The sequence below is a fragment of the Zingiber officinale genome, chromosome 4A, assembly GCF_018446385.1.
Source record: "Zingiber officinale cultivar Zhangliang chromosome 4A, Zo_v1.1, whole genome shotgun sequence".
In the NCBI taxonomy this organism is placed as follows: domain Eukaryota; kingdom Viridiplantae; phylum Streptophyta; class Magnoliopsida; order Zingiberales; family Zingiberaceae; genus Zingiber; species Zingiber officinale.
Window position 1 is genome coordinate 130,537,478 of NC_055992.1, and position 16,166 is coordinate 130,553,643.

Here is a 16,166-nt window from a genome sequence, read left to right on the forward strand (position 1 = left end):
GATAATCACCGACGGAAATCAATTTTCTATTAGTAATCACAGACAGAAATAGCTATTTCCGTCTATAAATACTAGCTACTATAATAGTATATTCGGCAGTGTATATCGACGAAAACAATAGTTTCCGTCGATAAATATTTTTAGAATTTACTGACCGAATATATATTCCTTCGATAATATTAACGATCGAAGTTTGTATTCTGTCAGAAAATTTATTTATGATAAATCTTCTTCTGACAAATAGATATTATGTCAGAATTCTATTGGTAACCGAATATACCAATGGAATTTTGATAGAAATTTCCGTCGATAAACTAAGATATTTTGTTGGTGTATGATCCACTGAATCTAAACGGGATGCATCAAAAATATTAGTTCCAATTGTAAAGTTTACTTGGGATAGAACTGAAGCACCTCTAGTTACGTTACTTGGCTTGCCCTTGATGTGGTCCAATCATTTAATTGAAATGTACCTTTACAGTAAAGATTAATTGGGCACAAGGGCACAATGTAGGGGACCTTGTGAGATTAAAGTTCCAATTGGCTAGGTTGTTACTTGGTGGTGCATTATGCCTATGTTGGGAAAAGAAGGATTAGGATTCACAAGTCGGTCCCGACGTACGTGTAGTGTTTTCGAGCAAAGAATTGTTTGTCATGCCGCTTAATCAGTCGCACGTATGAATCGAAAGATGAACTAGAAGATGAGTTCATACTAAAAGGTGATTAGTTCCTACATCATACTCTTCATTTATATCCATTTTGAAAAGGACGAATTTAAAATTTTAAATTGACGGTCCATACGAAATGACAAAAATAATCATTATACATTATATAACTTTTAATAATGAAAAAAATAATTAAACATAATTAATATGATTATATTACTAAAAAAAGTAAAGTTGAAAGTTCCTTAAATGATATATTCAATTAAGTATTAAATATAATTCTCTAACTAAAATTAAAAGTTTTTAATGATAACTTCTATATTCACAATTCTAACAATTTTTTTTATCAATATATACATTAAAGAAAAAAAACATCATTCATTTTGCTCCGAAATCTTATTTCATGATATTCATTAAAAAAAATAATTATTCTGAGTAATAGTGGAAGCTAGAAGAGTAAACATAAGTATGATCACTTTAAAAATAAAATTGATCATAATTTTTTAAAAATGTTCAAACAAATTTGGAAATATGTTCGATATCTCAAATCAATGCAAAATTAGTACTTACATTGATACAACAAATATCAATTTTGAATTATCAAAATCAATCCAAAATCACACAAATCAATCCAAAAATTTGCTCTCTCAAATAGCCTCAAAATTCACAATTTTGGGTTGGAGTTGAGCTCAAAATTTTCTAAAAATTATCGTCCTAGGTTGCATGGTAGTCGATGACGACAAATAAGTTCACAGGCAACTGGCTCTAACACGAAATAGGGGTCGACAACTCGTCTCAAGGTCACTATATTACTTTGAAATTTTGGCTCCCAAACTATCAATAAAAAACTTAGGGTGCGTTTGACACATGTGTTTTTCATTTTCATTTTTCTGGAAAACGTGCGTTTTCTGAAAAATAGTGTTTGATTTACGTTTTTCGTACTTATTTTTTTAAAAAATAGCTAGTATAACTCTATATTATTAGGATATTTTAGGAGCGCGGATAATTAGCTTCAATCATTTTATTGACGAAATATTATAGTGGAAAATTCAAAACAATTACTAACACGGATTTACTTAATATTCACCTCAAGAGGTGACTAATTCAAAGGTTTACACAATGTACATACTCCATTATGTAAAGCATTCCTTCTTGAAAATAATCTATAGGTGGAGAAATCTCATACAGGATTTTTTGACGCCTCACATTCGATTAGGCTCACTCCTAATTGATTGTCACGTATGTAGGATTTGTTCGTTCAACCTGCATAACGACTCTTTTTCGAAATCCTAATAGATTGGTGAGTCATCACAATCGATTTAGAGAGATCGATTACCCAATTGATTCTGCAATTCTGTGTTCGCTCGTGAAAATACATTAATCAATTAGCCCAATCAATTAACACTTCTTAATCGATTGCCTCAAACGATTCTTCTTTCTCACGACAAAACATTACCTAATCGATTGACCCAATTGATTAGTAGTGGCTGAATTGATTGGGTAAATCGATTCAACTATTGTCTTCATGATTTCTCTTCGTGAAACTCTGAATCGATTAGCAATCCATCCTAATCGATAGGAGTGACCCTAATCGATTAGGCTTAGCCCAATCAATTACCCTAATTGATTGTCTAACCCTAACTTATTTGATCTAAGTCTAGAGTTCCCTTATCCAACATTCGGTCAACCATGACATGTTGGGACTTCCCAATTACCCTAATCGATTGTCTAACCCTAACTTATTTGATCTAAGTCTAGGGTTCCCTTATCCAACATTCAGTCAACCATGACCTATTGGGACTTCCTCAGCAAGTGTTCATCCTCCTTGGCCCATTTGAATTTTCCTCTTGCCTAACGACAGTTAAGACTTTGCTCTTGCTAACGTGCGGTCCTCTCAGACTCACTTGGACTTTTCTTTGTCAATGTGCGACCCTTTTTGACTCACTTAGATTTCCCTTTACCTAATAATTGTTAGGACTTTCCTCTTACCAACGTACGATTCTCCTAGACTAATTTCAACTTTCTTTTGCCAACGTATGATCCTCTTTGATCCACTTGGACTTTCCCTTTCCTAACTCTCAAGTTAGGACTTTGTCTTGTCTAACCTCTGAGTTAGGACTTTGTCTTTACCTAACTTCCATTTAGGACTTTACCTTATCCAATTTCCAGTTAAGACTTTATCCTTGCCTAATCCTCAAGTTAGGACTTTGCTAGTTAAGTATCCGGTCCTCCACGACCTACTTGACTTTTCTCTCACATATCGTCAAGTATCCAATCAACCTTTACCTATTTGATATTTTTCAGATATTTTTTCAACATACTGTCTAAATATCAAAACTCAGGCTCGAATACACTCGAGCTTAATCAAACTAGTAAACATTGATCCAGGGATGATAACATGTATATGTACATATATTCACTCAAATATAAACTTTTTCTTCTTTTCATCAATATATTTTTCTCACAAAATTAATTAACAAAATTCAACTTCATATACATGTTTCAAGATTGATGATACTTTTGTCTCTTTGAATGGGTCTAGTGGCTAGCGTTCGTGATTTATCTTCTCCGTGTTGACTTTAGGATGGGTTGAGGCACTGTGGACGAACGTATTCACTTTTTACCACTAAAATTGATGATACTTTTTTCTCATGGCATGGTTGAGTTGTCTATTATGAGATAGATATTATTACAATGAATAAGAAATCAAATCTTGATAAAATAGAGAAAAATATCGTCTTCATAGTGACCAACTAAAATTTTTTAATTTATCTTTGTATATATGATCATGAAATTGAGTGTATGGGGTTAATCGTTGGATGATAGATCCTATTTTTTATGGTAAAAGATTGATGATTTTTAGAAGTAAATTTTGAAAATAGAATTTTTAATATGATTGAAGAAATAATATATAGGTCCCATAAAACAAAAACTTAGAAGATAAGTGTTGGTATGCATAATGGTCCCCCCAAACCCCATAATTTAAGAAGTAATCATTTTCATCGGATCCTAATTCAAAAAGTTATTGCATGCGCCTAAAATTATAAAAATGTTTTTAGTAGATAATTGAATTAAATATTCAATTATTGGTGCTGTCATAAAGTATTTCACCTTTTTCTTCAGCAATTTATCAGATTAATTAGATCCTAAATTTTTATGATTTTTTTAAAAACCTAAATATATCGGAAATAATGATTTGATATAACTAAATAAGCGTACTGCGTACGTTTCTGTCTTTTTGTGGAGAATGAGGTAACGTGCATGTGCCCGTCCCATCAACTTGTAACATTTATTTTTCTTTTTTAAAATAAAAATAAAATACATTTTTAATTTGGGATAAATATTTATTGTTTTGAAATATAAATGCAAGTTAATGAATAATTGGTGAAATTTGTATACACAAATGTTTCTATTTAAACTTTGACAACTAGTTTTTTAGATGATATTCTTTATATAAAATATTAATTTTAAACGTTAATAAAATATTATATATATAAACTTAAAAAATTCAAGAACAAATTAAAAAGAAAATAAAACATTTAGGCTGCGTTTGGTAGCCTGTAATCTACCTTGTAATGTAATCCAGATTACATTACAAAGTCGATTATTTTGTTTGGTTGGATTTAAAACTCATAATGTAATGTAATCTGAATTACAAAAGGTAGTGAAGATTTGTAATATGGATTACAAAGCAAATGTTATGTAATCTGATTACATTACGAGGTTATTGTTTCATCAAAGTTTAAATGTCAAATATACCCCTAGTATGTTGTCGACCGTCGCTCGCCATCGGTCGCCGACCTTCGTCGCCGGCTGCCGGCCGTCGGCCGGTCGTCTGCCGGTCGCCGGCAGCTGGTTGCGGATGGCTACCGCAAACTCCGGCAGAGGTGTGGCGACCGCCGATAAAGGTCACAGGATATTTTTGTCATTTTATAATAATATGAATTACATTCCTTATAAAAAATAATGGACACCAAACAAAAAAATGTAATCATCTTTGTAATCAAAGATTACATACATTACATTACCAAACATAGTAATATAATCAAGATTACATTACATTACATTACAAATTTGATTACATTACAAGCTAGATTACATTACACCCAACCAAACGTAACCTTAAATTCATCAATTTAAACCATCAACTTGACTCTATATATATCAAATCTCAAAACTATGAAAAATCCCCCAAAATTCACAAAATATAGAAAGTATAGGATTTAAAAGGCTACAAAAGCAAGAAAACCATTTAAAATTCCTCGAGAATTTAATTTATTTATTTTCTTAAACGTAAAAAACAATTAAAATCTTCCCAAAAAAAAAAAAAATCAAAACCCAATCGGAAAAACTATTACAATCCTTTTCAAACTTTTATAATTTTTTTTAAAGAAAAAAAAAAAATCTAAATCTTCACTGTCCTTTTCGATCACAAAATCTATCCGTTTCGATCACAAAATATATTCCACCAACAGTTTGAAACTGTTTTAACTGTGTATCTTTAGGCATCATTAATTTTATCAATTTCGTTATCGAAAACAAAGTTTAGAAATCGACACACTGCAACAATTATTGTAAAATTAAGATTTGGCAGATTAATCACTGTCGCCAATAATCTTAATTTAATTTGCACGGGTTTTGTATGATCATAAATTAATTACAAGATAAAATATTATATAAATAGATTTATCTTATCTTCTCTTCTCTTGATGTTAACAAATATTATTGATTGAAAGAGATTATGCAACTACATTTTACTAATCTTCACTCTCATTTCATTGTATACATATTCAAAGGTCCACATACCGACGTCTATATCCAAGGGCATAGAAGTGTTAATCTACTTGGGCTTTAGCTCCTAAGACCATTTTAAGGTTATTATTGACCGATTAGCTTGGACGGATTATAATTTATGACTCCGCCGTGCCCCCAAATGCTTCATCCAAATCTCTCATACACTCTTCTTTTCTCACAAGTATCTATTAAATTTGTAATTTGGTTTATGAAATTTGTAACTAGCTTACTAGCTACTAGCCCTTGTATTCAAAATTTAGTTGGATTGTTCCTCAATGAATTTAAAGAGGATTGCAAACGCATGAGTTTTGAGACTCATATTTGAGTCAGATAGAAAGATAAATATATAGATATCAAATGTCTAAGATTAAGGAATTGATCGTTGAATTATTTGAAATTATCAATGATTGAGAAGAGGTGCAAATTAAATAATAGGGATGTGACAGTGGGGATATACATACAAAGGGTGCCCTAAAGTGGTTAGACTGTGACTTTAAGGTCAAGGGGTGGCTTATAAGTGTTTTTGAGGTTGTTTGTTCTTTGGAAGTTGGAAAATGATGGGTTGGTGAGGAGCAACAAGCCATTGCACTTAACTTTTTTTTTTTTTTTTTTTTTCCATTTGTTTCTGAAAAAGAAAAAATTATAAAAAAATTTAGATGTGAAGAGGAAGGTGGACATGAAAAGAAGATTTGAAGTGATCTGTGAAAAATCAATATATGAATATTAATATTAATTAATATTAATCAATCAATTTACGGATCAGAGGATATTTCATTTTTTTATACCGTTGATTTGGATGGACCCTACCTATTTAAAAGTGGGGTTCATCCAAATTAAAAGTTCTCATTCAATAGACCATCTCCTGATTCGTAATTTGCGGACCAGAAGATCCCAACTGTAAGGTTAGTTACTCTTGTTCAATTACTGTTGTTATTATTAATACCTACTTTTTTTTTTTTTTGCTTATAAAAGAATTAATTAAATATAAATAAAAATATAATAAAAAATTAATCTACTAACATAAAAGTATTCATATAATTAATTTCACTTAGTGAAATAAAAAGGTTAGTTATTATTGTTTATCAAATTGGATCCTTAAATGAATTTTTAAAATATATCTAAATATTGATTTCTTAATAGGCTGTTCGTTGGTGGACTGTGATCGACTCTTGGATCCGCTCAAGTTTTGGGATTAAAATATTCTTTAATTAAATAATTGGATCATGCATGCGACTCCAAAAAAAAAAATTCTGAGTTGATACTCGAGTTAGATTTGTCATTTGAGAGATATTGTTCAATTTTTGATAAATATAAATACTGTTTTGGATTATTGTTTTGATTAAGACTGAATAGGCCCTATAATTTAATCAAGATCAAGTGGATTAAACATTAGTTATATATTTAAAAGAGGTAAAAGTTCTTAACTCGTAATTTTGGGTAGTTCAGACCCTCTGTCCCTATTTCTCTCTGTCCCCGTATCTCACTGTCGATCGGATGGATCAGATTACATCTCAAGAATGTCTTGCACATCACGAGGATACTGCACATATCTTAAAGATACCATAATGTATTGAGATGTAATCTGGTCCATCCGATCGACAGTAAAACATGGGGACAGAAAAAAAATGAGGACAGAAGATCCGAACTGAATTTTGGGTGTCTGCGTTCAGTGTTGCTAAACCTTATCTCTAGTGCGTAAAATTATATTTTATTAGATACTTAATCTTTATCGTATAAAAAATCATTCTGTTAGAATAAAATATTTTATATAATTTTTTTATCTGTATTTTATTATGACATCGATAATACTTATTGCTCCTAAAATTATATATGTGAGGCAGAAGTAACGACGAAGGTGATAGTTTAATTTTGAGGGGCGCTTCATATTTTTTTAAAAGTTTTAGGGCCATTTCAAATATTTTTAAAATTTGTCAGAGCATGTTGAGATTTCCCTCAAGTTTATATATTCTCACCTCCGGTGACGCGACGCGTTCGTGATCGCGACGGGAACATGACGACGGGGAACTCGACGCTGGCTGTGCCGGACAAGAAGACAACCGTCGTTGACCTCTACCGCCCGCTCCGCCACTACATCGCCGTCACGTACGGCGAGCGAGAGGCCCAGGAGGCAGAGGACGACCTCAACGCCGTCCGGCGGCTCCGCCTCGACCTCGAAAAGCCCATCGAAGCCGTCGCCTCCGATCTCCGTCGCGATCTCCTCCTCAACTACTACCGCGCCCTCGCCTCCATCGAGCCCCGCTTCCCCATATCCCCCGACCCCGCTCACGTCCACTCCCTCACCTTCACCTGGTTCGACGCCTTCAAGCCCTCCAAGAAGGTTGCGCAGACGTCCATACACCTCGAGAAGGCGGCAGTCATTTTCAATCTAGGCGCCGTCTACAGCCAGATCGCCCTATCGGCGAACCGCACAGACGCTGCGGGCCTCAAGCAGGCCTGCAACGCTTTTCAGAGCGCGGCAGGGGCGTTTGCCTATCTTCGCGATAACGCGGCTGCTAGGGTTTCTTCCACCGGTGGGGTAACCGTTGATCTCTCGGTGGAATGCGCCTGGATGCTGGAGAAGCTAATGCTGGCGCAGGCACAGGAATGCTTCTTTGAGAAGGTTATTGGGGATGCGAAGCCCCCAACACTCTGCTCGAAAGTCGCGCGCCAGGTAACAAAAGCTTGTGGTTTATTGTGCTTTGCCCTCCCATTGAGCATTTTAATTGTTCTTGTTAGGTCCTCGCTATTCGTGCATTCATCGATCAAAATATTCGTTAGTTGCGGGTTTAATTTGCATCTTTGTAAAATAAATATATATTTTGTTTCCCCCGTTTCAAATTTCTAATTCAATTTTTTCAAATGATTATGCAAACTAAATCATAGTAACTACCGAGTAAATTGTCATAGAATGTCCGCTCTATTTCTGATTCCCTAGTTGATTATCTAAATATGGTTGTTGAAATGTTTCTGGAAGTTGATATTCTTTGATCAATTTTCTAAAATATTTCTTTCCTGCTTTTCTTTTCCTAGATATTGTATGTTATTCTAGAATTCTTACCAAAAATGCAAACTTAATCTGATTGTTCCATGTCAGAGACTCAGAAACAGCTAATTTTGCTCCCAAAGCTCGAATGAAGAATTTTGGGTTGCTTGATGTTCCACTCACTTAAAGTTATTTATTTATTTGTTTTCATTTAAAATTTGCTTGCAAATTGTTGTTGATTTGATCTCTAGGCCTTTTTTCTAAACTAAGCAGCGTCTCTGCTACTAAGCCAGTGATATATTTGATCATTCTCTCAAAATTTGAGCTTAATATTACTCTGTGATTTCTCTATACTATCATACCAGGTTGGCCTCTACTACGAGGAAGCTCATGCTGCGCTCAATTTGCCACCACTCAACCAGCACTTTGATCGGTCTTGGATTGCTCATGTGCAATCTAAGGCAGCACAATTTTATGCAGAAGCTAGCTATAGATGCTCTTTGGATCTTCATGATAAGGAAGAAATTGCAGAAGAGATTTGTCGGTTGAGGACTGCAATAAATGCCCTTGCTGATGCCAAGAAATATTCAAGGGGTGCTGCCCCACCTTTGCTAGATGCTGTTAACAAACTGGAGACCAAAATGACCAGTAACCTGGAGAGAGCTATTAAGGAGAACGAACAGGTTTATCTCATGCGGGTTCCAGATGCAAGTTCTTTGGCTGCTTTGCCTGCAGCCTCTCTTGTCAAGTCAATGCCATTGGCAGAAGTTTTAGATGCTAGCAAGGAGGGACTATTCTCAAGGCTTGTTCCAGACAACAACACCAAGGCTCTCTCTAAGTACACTGACATTGTTGATGACATTATTCGGATGCAAGCAGAGAAGTTACAGCAAGCCAGTGAGATAGCAAGAGTTAGACTCAAAGAAATGGACCTACCTGATTCTATCTTAGCATTGGAAGGTAGCTTTGATTTGCCCTTGGATCTCAAGGAGGATGTTGAAGCTCTTCAGATCAGAGGTGGTCCCGCTGGGTTGGAATCTGAGTTACAACAACTCAAAGATTTGAGGAGAGTTAATCAGGAGCTCTGTATTGAGATTGAAGAGTTACTCAACAAGGAAGCTGATGAGGATGCACATTTTCGATCCCAATTTGGTACAAAGTGGAATATACCTCAATCAAGTATCCTAACAAAGGGTTTGCAGGACAGACTGAACAAATTTGCTGCAAACATTAAGCAAGCTATCAATAGTGATTCAAGGATAGAGAGGGCTGTCAGAGACAATTCCAGCCTGATGGCAATCCTCGACAACAAGCCGGTATGTTTGTTGTTTCCAGAAGGCAATATCTGTTTATAGAAACTTGTATTACTTACTTATCAAGAATTAGCATTTTTGAATGGTCTGTTCAATAAGAAAAACAAAAATGATGTCCTTGTACTATCCCTTGTACTCTTTTTATTGAAGCTGAGTGCTGACATGATGTGCTTGATGACTTTTAGGTTTAACTTGAGTGACAATGTCATTTCATGGTTAAGACATGATAAGCAAAATCCTTTGTATGACATTTATGAGACAATGATATAATAGACACTTGATTTTTCTTGTTTTTTGTTCTTTTCAGGTTCTATTCATGACATATTAACATACTAAAGGAGCAATAAATTGATTTCAGTACCTAAAATTATGTTCTGTGTTGTTATCTAGCAAAGCTTTGTTATTGGTTTTAATTGTGTCTGACTTTTATGTACTTAACCTCATGCAGATCATAGCACCTTGTGCCTAAACATTGTCTTTGATTTATAACCCTTTCTCTTTGGTTTCTCCGTATCTTTTATAATTATTTTCTGGAATAATAATTGAACCTTATGCATATAAAAATTTTTGTTGCTCTTCATTTATTTGGGACAATAAGCCTTGGCTCCATGATCAAGATGCTCCTTTCCTATCTAGCTAACATGAATTTGTGTTGTGGAAACTTGTCTGCTCGAGACTAAGTATGTTGGTCCTCCCTGGACCCCCTACATGTTTGACAAACAAATGTAGTTGCCACCTTTATTAGTATTGCAATGTAATTGATCCGTTTCCTGTGCCTAGTAAACTGACAATTTGAATAATATGACAGATTGAATCCGCAATTCCAAATCTTGCAAGGCCGATAATGTCTCTTGATGGCAATGAAGATGCTATAGTAGGAGCACTGAAACAAAGCTTGGTAATGTATTCATTGACATCTCATTTTGGTTTGGCTCAGGATACACAACTAAGTGTGAACTAGCATTGTTAAGAGTTGGTTTCTTTTGTTCTCTCTTTTTTGCTTGATCTCCACTTGCCCTATATATATGTATCTTTGGTTGTTTCAATTTTTGTTATCTCAAGGGTAGTTTGATGAAGATTTAGATACCAACAAATGCTACAACACACACAATATTAAATGTTACTCCACAGCCTGTTTTACATATTTCTTAAATTTTCCAGTACTTATCAATGCTAATCAACAAGCCCACTTGGATGTAAAAAATCATGCATATAATAATGAGATTATTATATTAATCATGTAATCTGAACAATAGGAAGGGGATCACTGAACATTCAAGACTCAAGGAAAAGCCAGTAAGGAAAAGCTGCTGAGGGCGAATTTAAGCTTTATGTCAAATTTTTTTTTTTCTTACCCTTGAAAATTGCTTTTCATCTCACATTATACTTTTGTGAGTTACACCACTACGATTGGTTGGAGTTAGAAAAAGAAGGGAGTATTTAATAATTATATTGATAAGATGTCATATATTTTGAGATGATTACTAGTATGGAACTATTGGTGACTAATGACTTTTCTGTAACTATAATATCTTTAATGTATTTTATTTGTTAATTATATTAATTGGTTAGCGTTTTAGTTAAAATAAACTTAAAACTTAAATTGTGAAGACAATCTTTATGAACTATAGGTTTTAATCTGAGAAGAATCAAGAATGAATATATTAAATGCATGTTCCTCAATAAAGAAGAAAAACACAGAAATATTTAGATAAAAAATTCTGCAAGTATTTGGGACAAGTTGGATCAATTATTTTACAATAAGGACAAACATGGAGGGATTCATAATGATATCATCCATAGGATGGATATAGGCGGGTGATTATAATGGAAATGATCTTTTAATTTTTCTTTTTGAAAAACATATAATAACTATTATGATAGAATTTCTTAAAAAATATATTTTGCACTTTATTTTCAATGAACTAATTATTCTATCAGAATTAAAGATGCTATATTAAATTAAACCAAGATAGTAAAAGTATAGGAAGTAAAGTGTGTTCAATATCACATATTGTTTATTTGCAAAGTGATTTTAGCGTGTACAAATACCTATTGTAATGAACTTGCACTTATAGTATATAAAACATGCTATTGTAAATAGCTATTGCATTTGCAAACAACATAGCTATAAGGCATTCTAATTAATAAGCGACCAAAGGGTCCCTAATTGACCTTTCATTAATTCTAATAGCATAGACATATTGTAGCTAAATTATAAGATAAGATCCACATAGCCGATCCTAGGTGGTTAAATTCACAGTTCTGATTAACACAACTTTTTATAGTAAGCAATATAGTTTTACATTATGTAAATTGGTTGTTTAATTTCCATATAGTGCACCCTAAACAGTTGAGACTCATGGCTTCCTGTCATATCTTGCATGACTTCCCTGTTTTTGATTATTCTGTTCTGCTTGCAAGTTGAAGAATTGTAGATTCTGTAGATTTGTTCTGTTATCTTTTGGTTACAGCAACGTTTTGCCTAAGAATTTCATTTTTGTATCAGAGGCAAATAGAGAATCTAGGTGTTCAGAGGGCTGGTCTGGAAGATATGTTAAAAGAGATGAAGAGAAAGGTTAGCGTTGTTTGTTTCGAGTATATCTTTCATCTAATATCTTGATAACATGCCTACCTGATCTAATTCTATGGGCAGACCACTGGATTCATGAATCATTGTCTTTTTTGAATTATATTTCAGAGGTTTTAACTTAGATTCTCTTTGACAAACTAAGAACTCACTTCTATTGCTACCTGGTGCATCACCTACTGTGGTTTCTTCTAGAAAAGATTCATTTGAAGGTAGACAAGTAGGGAGGCGGGGGATTCTTCTTCCAATGTTATGAATAATATCTAGGATCTCGCTACAGTGAAGTCAGGCACTGATATTTTGTGGATTATAAAATGCATTTAAGCCTTTATGTTGCTTCACGTAAAGAATAAAGGATGTGAAAGTACAAATTAAAATATAGACTGATTATCATAAACATTCTATAATTCTTTGAAGTTCATTGTTTTTCTTTGATAGATGATATTAACATCATCCGATATATTAACTGGAAGCTTTTAGTATTGCTTCAACTTTCCTTCATTTGTTAGGCCTTTACTATTAAGATAAGAGATGCCATTTATAGTATTTGTTTTATGTGTATGGCTAAGAAAACTATAGTTCTATCTCCAGCTGGAAATTTCATCAAGCCTAGCTCTTTTTGTAAAAAAAAAAAGGTTTATATTAGATGGGTGTTTCAGAAATTCCATCTCAATCATGCTATACCTAAGACATGAACAAGAGGAAAAAAAAATGAAATATACTATTTCAATAAATATGTGAATCCACAAAGAAAGTTTATTTTCCAAAACTTCTAGTAAAGCTGCTACCTTAGCTTCATGCTCGAAGATGGTAATCTGTGTTATTCTTTGAATATTTATGTTCATATTACCAATTTCAACCAATAAATAGTAGTAAATATGTACATAGTAGAAACAAAAAGAGTGAGAACTACAGTTGAGAGAAAGGAGTAGGTAAAAGCATGAGAGTTGTTATCCCTGAGACAGTGTCGAGAGAGACTAAGGCAAGATAATTAAGAGACAGGAGGAGTGATATTGAACGAAACAGAGAAGGTGCAGAAGATTCCATTCTAAAAAATAAATTGAGAGAAATCTGAAGAAAAAAAAGAAAATGAAAAAGTTGAACTGCTAAAATTTGCGACGATCAACTGTCATTGTGAAAGAAGCACTCATAGTTTCTTGATGAAATGTCTCTTAAAGAGAGCATTTCCCTGAAGTTTTTTTTTTAAATTTTATTTTTACAAATAAAAACTAAAGTCCATACCTTTTATAAAGATAAGAAAAAGTGTTTGACTGTTTGCGTATGTTTTCATAGTTTCGGTTATCCACTTAATTGATTTGAATTTTACTTTTTATAGTGGTTGCTTAAGTTTTATTTTATTTCTCTTCCAGTGGGCCAACTGTTTTATCATGACTCACTTCCTATTACCTAATTAATCTTGTGCAAGAATTAAGCAAACCCCTAGCTTGGTCTTAAGCTCTTAGCACTTAAGTAGGCAAGTACAATTTGACATTGCCTGATAACATATAAGGGATAGACCGTCATTCCAAAATGATGGCTGTTTTGGCATAACACAAGTCTGGGCACATAACTAACTTAACCTTAAAGTCTTAAAGAATGCTACCAAGGAAAGCAAGCAAAGCATGTTACTTGGTATCACCCCACTAACCAAATACTAAACAGGCCTGCAATTCCTTTGGTTATTATTGGGATGATACTGAGAAGTTCCTTCTATATATAAATGGCCATGAAAGATAATTGATCAAAATGCTGCCTTGTTAGTTGAATTTAATCCAAAGTATTTAAGCATATTAACATGATCTCTGGTTGGTTTCCCTATAGTTAGTTTCTTTGATTTTATAGGAGCTGACAATGCATTGAACCAACTACCAAGAAAGTTGGCATGAACAAACTGTTTTTCAAATGTGCTTTTCATTTCAGTTTTCTACGACTTTGATTTTAGGATGATATACTACCAAAGATGATGGCAAACACTGGATCACAAGAAGACCTCTTTAAGAAGGAGATATCTAAGTACGATCAAATTTGTGAAGAAATTGTTCAAAATATTGAGGAACAGGACCAACTGTTGCTTCAAATACAGGTAGGTACACAGACTTGAAAGCAGCTATTGAACTATCCACAGAGCGACTTGATGTTAATGTTTGATATTCTTCCTGTGCGTGGAATATTCTTCGTTTTACTGCAGAAATGATTTTTTTCTCTCTCCAAATTGCTTGAAGAACTTAGAATGGTTTGCTTTCTTTTTATACAGGCACAAAATGATGAGTTCTCTGTTGTGTTTAATCTTGAAGACTACAAAGGTATTTACCCTTTAACGTTACTTGCTTTTCATATGAGATTGTTTGTTTGTATATCTGATCTTTTTCTAAGATGAACTCTACCATATATCTTACTATGAATAAAAATTGTTCCATGATAAACTTTCTTACATTGGGTTAAAATTCTATGCTTCAACAGCTGCTCGCGAGAAGAGCTTCAAACAGATCTCTACTGCAATAGCAAAATATCACGAAATCAAGGAGAATATCAATGAGGGTTTGAACTTTTATGTTACACTTCAGGTACTTGACTTTCAGTCATGGATTAATCATTTATTCAGCACTCTCTAGCTTGAAGTGCTTTCCTGTGGTGTGGTATTTAACCATAAAAAAAAAAAACTCATTTACTGGACAACTAAAAACTTCTGTTACATTCATTAACCTTAAGTGCTTGATGAGCCAGCTTTCTGCATTTTATTGTCCTGCCACAACTGAAGCAATCTTCAATGTTTTTGTTTGACAGGATGCAGTAACAATTATAAAACAGCAATGCAGCGATTTCGTGATGACCAGAAACATTCAGTGCCGAGAAATGGTTGAGAATCTCCAGAGGCAGTCCAATACTTATCCACAATCTGCTCCTCAGAGTGCTCCACCGCATGCTGAGCAACCTCGACCTGGTTATTCTCATCTCTATACATCTTATGCAACACCCCAGCAGACCAACCCCTACCTCATTCCCAGTGGCCAGTATCAGCCTTCTCTACAGCAGCCCAACCGGCCAACTGCATACCCTGGGTGGCGCGGATCTTACTATCCGCCTCAGCTGCAGGAGAGTCCATCTCCTTATCCACCACCGAATCAGGGAAGCTACTACAGACCTCAGTGAAAATTTCATGTGGTCGTGCTCATTTGTTCTCTGTAATGCCATCTTTAAATCTGTTATAAGGAGGATGTCTATATGATTCATGCCTTGTGCAAATGGATTGTCTAATTGTCCTATACAAGTTGTGGATATCTTAGAGCCAGGAATCTGGTGGAAAACGAAGTTTGTAGAATAAATTGGTTTATTAATACATGCACATATTTTATTTTATTAATGGGAGCAAAAATGAAACTGTCGCCTCTCCAAGGTGGTTCTACACTCTTGGAAGTGAATAAATCACGGGACATTTGCCCTAGTTATCCATTTTATTAATAAATTGATGGGCAGAAGAGAAAATATTTTGGAACAATGAACTTGGCCAGTGTAAATAGTCTTAGGGCTTCCACATTGGTAAGTTATTAGGGGTTATAAACCAATACATTATTAGGTGTTATAACCCATGTATTAGTGTTAAAACCAATATGACTTGGTGTTAATACCAACTTAGCTTTAAACACGTTCAAAGCATTTATTTATAAAACAAAAAAATAAAATAATATTTTATATAATAAAAAAATCTTTTATTAGAAAATTTTAAAATTTAAAATTAATAAATAAAATTGAATTGATGGTATATTTTTAATGAAATTAAAATAAAAAAAATGAATATGAGAGAATGAATATATTAATATAAT

The 16,166-nt window shown here is 33.8% G+C and overlaps 1 protein-coding gene across 1 annotated transcript; it reads left to right on the plus strand.

The window, feature by feature from the left end:
* The first annotated feature begins 7,417 nt into the window (after positions 1 to 7,417).
* Positions 7,418 to 15,702, plus strand: LOC121971207 (vacuolar-sorting protein BRO1-like). Its single transcript, XM_042522358.1, has 8 exons — positions 7,418 to 8,130; positions 8,808 to 9,758; positions 10,564 to 10,653; positions 12,265 to 12,333; positions 14,288 to 14,428; positions 14,600 to 14,648; positions 14,806 to 14,909; positions 15,130 to 15,702. The coding sequence occupies exons 1-8, from the start codon at positions 7,471 to 7,473 to the stop codon at positions 15,493 to 15,495; spliced, it is 2,430 nt and encodes an 809-aa protein (XP_042378292.1). The 5' UTR covers positions 7,418 to 7,470; the 3' UTR covers positions 15,496 to 15,702.
* Positions 15,703 to 16,166: the final 464 nt, after the last annotated feature.